Source organism: Pteropus vampyrus, unplaced genomic scaffold, assembly GCF_000151845.1.
Source record: "Pteropus vampyrus isolate Shadow unplaced genomic scaffold, Pvam_2.0 Scaffold200, whole genome shotgun sequence".
Lineage (NCBI taxonomy): Eukaryota > Metazoa > Chordata > Mammalia > Chiroptera > Pteropodidae > Pteropus > Pteropus vampyrus.
The window spans coordinates 179,490-188,796 of record NW_011888981.1 but is presented as its reverse complement, the minus strand read 5'-3'; the positions used below and the strand labels follow the sequence as shown (position 1 = coordinate 188,796).

Here is a 9,307-nt window from a genome sequence, read left to right as displayed (position 1 = left end):
AATGGCAACTGGCAGAATTCAACCTTAATGTTGTTAGCTCTGAGGGGGACACTGCTATTAATATTATTTATGTGATATATATGCCGTCTTAATGTTCCATGTTTTCATATGTATCAAAAGCATAAGGCTCCATGTTTCTCTGCAAGCTATATACAAAAATACTGCCTTTCCAGTCAGCAAAATGCGGAGACATTTACCACATATAACAGCATTCCTACATAGCAGTTGAGTATTGGAGTTATGTGTGTCAGGAGTGTTATTCATAAATAACTGTCAAAAGATATGTGAAACCATTTTTTTCTAAAAAATACATTGAGTGAAATTATTCCATCAATAGGATATTCTGAAATATGCAGGCTCTAAGGTCTGTAGAAAAAGATGGAAATACATTTTTAAAATGCTTTTAAAAGCTGTCAAAATCATTCAAAACAGAACTCATCCTATAAAAATGATTCTTCTGTCTTCTCATGAGATTATCACTTGGCTACAGGACACTTCTTACATGTCTACTCTTCTGACATGTGCAGATGATACATACCTAGGCCTATGTTAATATAGCATCCTAAAATATAATAAAAGCTATATTGTCTGAAATTTTACCAGTGAGCTCTAGGATACTTCTGATGTACTTCCTAAAAATCTTTATTTAACAGGGACAATGACAAACAAGCCAGAATTGGAACCATTTACTTTTAGAGGCCAAAAAGATCTCAGAGGTCATCTTTCCAGGCAATTTAAAGAGAAAGGGAGGCAATGGGTAGAAGGGCCAGATCACAGGGCTGGCTGTTTTTTCCTTCCTGGTGTGGTACCTCTTCCCCCACATCCTCACTCAAGTTATCCAGCATCCAAAGAAAACTACTTCTTATGAAATTTCTTTTGCTAAGTTAACCTTGTTTATGAAAAATTACCTTGTCCCACACCCAAAAGAAAGTAGTTGAAAGTTAGTATACTTTAACATTTCAGCACATTTTATAAAAATCACAAGCATTTTTACAACTCATGTTTAACATTAAATTTTGCTTTCTGTGCAGTTTTTAATTAAAGAACGTTTTTCAGTTTGGGAATTTTCATTTGTGGGTTATGGGTTTCTTTACCATTACCCTTAATTTGATGATGCTATTATATGAGGTAATTCAAAAATGTCTTTGGTTTGAGATTATAGATTGGGAACCCAGTACATATATTGGATCTTATGAGGGCATGAAAAACTTGGCACATGAATTACCAATACTAACTCTAATACTCCAAGTGCTATTTAACAGATGTTTTGCTGTGGGCTCTCCTTTACATCACTGGATTAATTCTCTCTTTAAAGAGGCACACAGGAAAAGTCAAGGTGGAATTAGCATCTGGACCAGTCTCCATTAAGGTGAATGGTTCAATCACCAAGGTCAAGAGAATTTTCTATGAAACAGTCCCTTCCTATTAGCAGGATATTGCAGATTTTGTTCACCTAAATGGGCAGATCCATCTTCAAGTCTGACCAAAACACCATTACCTTTAGTCTAATAACTAGGAATAAGATAGAGCTTAGGGTTTTGTAGGATCTAAGTGAAACTTAAGGTGAGTCCGTTGTTTAGTAGATTTTGGATTGTTTTTTAAAGTTTACAAAAAACACTAAATTAAAATTTGTGTTCCAGAAAATATGGATTCCAATTTTCAGAGCTGCATGTCAGTACTCCTTCACAGAACTGAGTGTCCCAATCATTGTCAGCAACAGATATAACTGAGAAGTAAGAAGTGGAAGGCTGCTTCATGGTTATAGTGCTTGGGTTAAAAGGTGCTGCCAGGCTCCCAGGTATTTCTTGGGAATACCCTAAGTGCCATGACAATTCCGGGTCCCCTCGAAATTTCAGTGGTTGTCTTGGGAAACACAGTAAAATCAGAATACCACTCTGAACCTGGGCTGAACTCAGGGGTCCATCAATACATGAAAACTTGAGAATCCTCTTGACCTTCTGGGCTGGATTACTTTAAAATAACTCCAAGCAAATCATGTCCCAGTTCTCATTATAAGGAACAAAAGAGACATTCTGACACTACTAAAAAATGTGTACATACCAAAGGATATAACACTCACTATTAGTACAGCAGCATACAAAATATCGAAGAATGGTGGATAGTTTCAAAGACACCAGAAGAGGTACCTGTTACATTCTATATAGTTATGTGGCTCCAGGTTGGAACAGAGATTGAGTTCTAGGCACTGGGAAGCCCTTGAAAAATAATGTTGATTTCAAGGAGCAAGGGGAAGAGGAAGGCTTATGTTTGTCTGTTAAGTAGCCAAAAAAATAAAAATAAAAACTCATTAAATTTATATACACATGTGTATAATTTAATTACATAATTGAACACTTGAAAAAATATATACCTGTGTCACTAAAATTATCACTGATACAATCTATGGGGTATTTTTAATTTTACTGGCTTTCCAAACTCTCTCTAATGAGAAACTTCTCTGCCTTCCACACAATCAATAGTTAAGATTGGGTCATTATTGTGGACTCACATCTACTTTGTCTAATACCCTTTTACTTCTCTGTACCCCTCTACTACCGAACTCCACCCACGATAACAAAATCAGGTTGTATTAAAGTATTTAACTGCAAATCCACTAGATTCCAAATCTGACAATTATTTTAATTCATGAGACACCTATAGCACATTATCTATATTTGTACACTTTATTTAAAAACATATAATACACTTAGAGCCACCAAAAAAAAGGATGTCTTAATTAGCTTATTCATACCCTGAATTTACAAAAGAAACTTCTTGCACCACAAAAATTAGCATTTGGATTAATTTACATTAATTGATTATTATAACTAAATTTTAAAATACCTGAAGATCAAACAATCTGCCCTGGGGTTCACCAGTGGGAAGGGTGTGGGGTGTGGAGAAAAGGAATTATTTAGGAATCTGTACTGATGATGCCCTGAGGTCAGCTCTAGTAAACAGAAGTTGAGAAGACACAAAATAACCAATAGATTTCGGGATTACAAAGAAGTGGTTCCTCCCAAAAACATTTATTATGTCATATAGTTGGAGTGAGTGTAAGGGGACACCACTTAGTTTGGATTGGAAAAAACTGTGTGGAGGAGGTGGGTTGTACTTGTTTCTCACAAGAGGCAAACTTCAGCCAAACAATGAGAAGAAAGCAGGGAGGGAGGTATGTGGTACACCAAAGATTTTTCTGATTGCTGGTAACACCAAATTTAGCAGCTCTCTTCAAGTCAACTAAAACACCATTCTCAGACATTTTCAGAGAGGAGCTAACACTCAAACAGGGAAAAATCATTTTATATGAACAAGGCACTCGCTGGTTCACAGCCTGTTGTTGAAAACCCAGGCAGACATTACAGTTAATCTAAATTAAAATGAACTTTCTAATTTGCATCATAGGGATGACAAGAACGTGGTCCCAGTTAAATCAAATCTAAAGCCTGACTAGCAAAGATCCAGAAAGTTCTGATCCCTAAGCACCACTTCAAGAATACTGCTAGAATAAATAAGTGGGGTCTAGGGATCTCAGTTTAGCCTAGTATTTGTTTTGAGAATTAAAAAAAAAACTGATGCAATCTGTTAAATACTTTGTCAACCTTGTGTCTCTTACACTGACATGGAGATCCAGTTGAATAATGAATATGGGCAATTAAAAAAGCCTTCAGTAGCAAGAGCAAAAATTATTTAAATCATTTACCAATGTCCTGTCCTTTGTTTTTAAACACACATATTTGTTTTCTAAACTGTCCCCTAAAACGAACTTTAGGAATTGATACATTTCACAAAAATATACATATAATTTCTGTCAGCTACTAATTTTGCACAACCTGAATCCCACTGTCAAACACTTAAAGGTCTATACAATTATATAAATAACTAAACAAGTAACAGTAATAGAAGCAACTGCTGAGTAAGTAAAATTAATGATTATGTACTTAAAAGCCTTGAAATGCTTTTAAAGAAGCTGACAAAAATTATACTTAGAGCTCTTTTTCCATATAAATCCAATAACAGTTTGGCTCTTGGTTGAAAACATCAGACATATATACTAACCAGAGTTTAAGTATCTCAACTATCAAAATTGATAAATTTTAAGCAGTTCTTTCAAAAGAAAACCAAAATTAATTCTCTTTCAATCCGATTTGTGACATCTTAGTTCAATATAAGTTAAATGACAAAGCCTGAGAAAAGCACCAACACAGATTTTTAAATTGCACCCAACCACCTTTTCAGATGTCATAAAGATCTGCTTTAGTTAAAATGGCAGCAATGACAAAGAGGTAGACATGAAAGATGCCATTTAAATACTATTCTTAGGTGGAATTTTAACTAGTTCAGGTGTTTAATCTAAAAATAATTTTTACTAGTTGAATCTTCATTACATAAGAATTTCATGACATGCTCTTGTGTAAGGGAAAATATATTAAGTACTAAAATAAGTGAGCTTTTAAAAATTACACTTACTTAGCCAACATTAATGAGGTCTTATAATTTTGGTGAACCAATAATTTCTCCTTTTACCTGAAGTTGACTAAAATGAAATAAGAGTTTTCTTCATCTCTACTGAAATTTTTTGGAATTCACATTCAAAATTCTTGGAAAGTATATATGGTGCTCAGAATAGCACAAAGCGCGTGAAATGTCCCCTGAAGTCCTAGAAGTTGAGCAGATACATTAATAAGACATTGATGGTCACAAATCAGGACCTTCACAGATTGGCACACACACACACATACACATACTTTCACACACACACACACACACACACACACACTCTCTCTCTCTCTCACTCACACACACACTCACGTTCTGTCTCTGTCTCTGTCTCTCTCCCCTACCTCTCTCTCACTCCCCACCTCCAAACTCAATCCTCACCCTCACTGTAAGGCTGCATTTGTATTTTTTAAAAGGCACCTCTCATTCTCTAGCTATTGCCTTCTTGATATCTGTTTTGTTAAAAATCCTGAATGTTCCATGGAAATAGTTCACTACTGAGAATGGAATATTTTTCAATTCACATTTGAATAGCCAAGTTTTCTTACATTCAGATTTTAATAAACTAGAATGACAGTCTTTAAAACAAGCATGCTAGCCTATAATGAATATAGTATTTACAGTAATATAAACATTTAGAACTATATATTATACTGCAAAAGCAAACAGCACAACACTCATCATACTCATCATTACCTGCTGTGTACACCACTTCCAAAAATGAAAATACAAAACAGTAAAATGCACCTATGGTTTTATATATATATAGTCTATATATATTATATATATTCTTATAATATATATAATATATATTTATAAAATATACATACATTTTAGACATTTTCAAATAAATCTTCATCTCCAAAAGAAATTTATAGCAAGAATACTGAAGGAATGAAAGTCAGATAAACAAAAAATTTCTCGCGAAGTTCATTATCAGTGATACAACTCAATTCCTCCCCTTTTAATCATAACTAAAATGTTTATAAAAGCTAAATACTTTGCATAACTAATTATCTGTTTAATGGCAAAAATTGATAAACTTGTTCAATAGAAAAATACTGAAGGTCATTATATCACTTATGTTAAATATCTATCTACGGTTTGAGTAGCAAATGAGCTCCACATGACAGCTGAGTTTTGAGAAGGGTGCTGCAAGCTCGAGATGTATCCACTGCATATGAAAATAAGGCAGGGATCTACATCTGCTAATTTTCATACTATTCCAATATATTTCATCCAAAATATTTACAAATCAAGCACTATAAAAGCATTTCAATGACTATTTGAATCATGATTTTTTCATTTTGTGAATGTTGATTGAATTTTCGACAGGCTGAGGGGAAAAATCAGACACATGTATATGCTTCTATCTGGCTGGAAGACAGCTTTGGCTCATTTCTAGGTTGAGATCATACAGTGCTCGTGAAGAATCCCTGTTTCTGTGTACAGTTTCCAGTGGCACAGCACTGGCTTCCTAAGGAACTTTCAACAGTTCCATCATTTGTACTACGGTCTACATATCTCATGGTTATTTTCTACTCGCTAATAGAAAAATTTCAACCATGTGGCACAAAATGAAGTGACTGTCTTGGTTTTGAAAATTTCAGTGACATTAGTAAAGCAGGCATTGAAGACCTTGGAAGGTAATTAAAGCAATAACTGGTCGAACAATAGCTTTGTAGTTGTCCATCATAAATATGTCAAGGGTAGGCACCTGACTAGAATTTTCCAATATCCTTCTACAAATGTTAAGTTAGCAACAACATTTTACTCTGTGAAGAACCAAAAGAGGAATTCACCATATGCGACATGGAACTCTTTACCTGCAAGGGAATATAAACATTCCCCTGGTAATAGCTCAGCTATGACCTGGTAGCTCATTTCCAGGTCAATTCATTTGATTATAAAAGGAGTCCCTTGAGCCCAGTTAAGCAAAGCACAGATGAAATGACAAGGTAGCTGTGTCAAACTATTAAAGCATATCTGTATATCAATCAAGCAAATTTAGCACAGGTCCTTAAAGAAAATTTGCCTGTATACAGAATTCTAAAGGCAGACAAGCAGAAATTTTAAAGAAAAACTGTCAATTATCATCTACATCACCACCAGAATGCTTCTTCAAGGAGTACATATGATCAAGTGCGACTGTTATGACAATGAAATATGTGTGGACAGGAATTTAGGAACTGTATTAAAAGGTTCAAGTATTTATGGATATGGATTTTTTTTTTAAAAAAAATTTGAGAGCCTATTATATATACATTTTGCTGAAAAGTTAATCATTAGTAATTTATTTTTCATTTCTAGACTGGTCTCTGACATTTTGAGCAAACACAAAATTGTGTGTGAGGAGAGGTGAGACAGTTGTAGCAATGATCTATATACCAGGCCCAGAGAATGGGGTCATGGGAATCCCAAGAGCTGATCACATGTCAGTCACAGGCAAAGAGCTCAGGGAACCCTGGTCCTTTAACATATGGTTTTCCCCAGAAACAATAGTCACTGCCCATTAAACATGCTGTGTATTCCAATTAAACAATGGAGGAGGGGTAGGGAGAAGGAAAGAGAGAGAACTATTTAGTCAACATTATGCACTGAACTCTTCCATCCAGATTTCCAAGAGGTTCTTCTTGGAGATGCTAATGGAGGATTTCTGGGGTATAAAACATTTGCTTCATTTAGTACATCTGCAAAAGCAGCTGCCTGAGGTAACCATACCCCTTAGACTGTTAAAACATAATAATTATGAACTACTTTTAGTTGGTGTCAGATAATTTGCATATAAAAGACAAAGAGCAGAGATCATCTGAAACATGGTTACATAGGTTTCAATAAATGAGTACCCACAAATAATTCCCATCTTTTCAGCCACTAGAAAGTTAAGATTTCATCGATGTGAAGTAATCACTCTGGTACTATAAATATCACATGAATAGAGTGAATTTTAAAATTAACAGAAGTTATTATAAAGATATGCCCTGCTTGCCCTTAAAAATAAACAGAATCTTAAACCTGAATAAGTTATATCCTTTAGTAAAAGCAGATTCCATAACTACTCTTCACAATGTAAGATTTTTGACAGTTAAACTTTAGAATGGTACCAAATCTATTTTCAAAAATGTAATACAATATAGAAATCTGCTTACAAACTAAATATTTGTTTAGTATTTATGAATAATATACTTAACATATTATTGCATTTCTTTTTCTTTCCCCCTAATAGGTAAAATGCTTTGCCAAGTGCTTTACGTGAACAATTGAATGTAGAGAGAAATTAAAAACTAATTTTAACACTGGCTGGTCATTATGCACATAGGGTTAGTACAGCAGAGATGGTGAAGATTACTGTTTTGACTAATGTGTTTAACAAGATTTCTCAGGGGAGAACTTGGTCTAAATTTCCACTCTTCCTCTACTATTCTCAGCCATCAAGCTTTTTAATAAGCTCATATAGTGGACAGCTAAACCTATGTTCGCTCAGGCCTGCCTAGCGAATTAGAACCACCTCAGAAATAAAAGTTCCTATATTTGGGGGGAAATCTGAATCAGTTTTCAGGCTCATAGATTCAGCTGAGCTTGCAGCAACCTGAACAAACTTTAGTTTTAGAAAACAGTATACGAATTGCAAAACTATACTTTAACAAATGTTCTCTGTGCTCCTTCAGCAGAATGAAAGGGCAGAATGGGTTGTTTCTTGCCCTGGTCTTCTGTATCTCTTTTGTGCAGGTGATTATTTATAAAGAGCTAGAAGGTGAAGATGACACATTCCGTCATACAAAGACTTTAGCAAGTGCATCAGCCCCAGCACTGGCTATATAGCATTTGGATGGGTGGAAAGCTACATCATGAATTGATTCTTCAAACTTTTTCCGATGAGCTGTGAACTCTTGGATACATGTCTTACTTTCTAGGTTCCATAAACGTATTGAACAGTCATGACCTATTATAAAAAGAAAAAAATTTGAAAGAAAAAATTACATTAACATGAAAATGGCAAGAATGAATAAATGATCCATAGTTGATGTACTTACTGCCAGACATCAAGTACAGGCCATTAGGATCAACTGCTAAACTTGTAACAGCTTCTAGGTGGGCTACCATCGAGTGGATCAGTTTGCCTTTGGAAAAAGAGATTGTTACTCTTTATTAATAGCTTTTATCATCCTGAATATATATCAACATATATATCAGCTACCTCATTACACTGGTTTTTCCTAGTCATACCTCTTTGTGTACTTACTCCATTCAAGAGCATTTTTCATCAGCTTAAATCACAGTATTTCCCCTCCCTACTCTGGCCATAGTAATAATAAGAAACATAAGCTCAAATTCCAGATTACAGCTTTGTCTTTCAAATCACAATACAAAAGTCAGTAATTTGTACACAAGTATTCCTGTAAGCCATGTTCATTAAACAAAACTCAGACATTATTAATCACATACTTTGCATCCTTTAGCTAAGGCAAATTATATGGGTTGTGAGAACAGAAGAAACTGAGACAAAGGAACAGAGAGAAAACCTGGCCACTATCTTAGTGGAAACAATATATAGAAAGAGCTTAACAATACTAAATTACCCAACACTCGCGGCTAAGCAAAGTCAGCGAAAGTCAACATATTTACAAAGCCAATAGCAGGTACTCAGGTAAATACAGCTGCTAACAGAATATTTTTCTCCCAGTGCACATCTTCATGAATTTCCTTTAGACTAGTGAACTGTAATCCAATAAAAACTGGGAAAGCTCCAATTCAAATCAGTCAGGACCAGTCAGTATTATAATGCAGAGAAGACTGGTCCATGGAA

General features: G+C 34.8%; 1 protein-coding gene across 3 annotated transcripts in view; it reads right to left on the bottom strand.

The window, feature by feature from the left end:
* Positions 1-2,313: 2,313 nt before the first annotated feature.
* The window catches only part of STRN (striatin), an 80,769-nt gene continuing 73,775 nt past the window's right edge, over positions 2,314-9,307 (bottom strand). For all 3 annotated transcript variants that reach the window (XM_011372089.2, XM_011372090.2, XM_023537783.1), the window contains 2 exons: positions 8,535-8,621; positions 2,314-8,443 (listed from right to left, as the gene is read on the bottom strand). In XM_011372089.2, the coding sequence (XP_011370391.1) occupies positions 8,274-8,443; positions 8,535-8,621 (257 nt within the window). In that variant the 3' untranslated portion in view covers positions 2,314-8,273. The remainder of the gene's footprint in view (positions 8,444-8,534; positions 8,622-9,307) is intronic.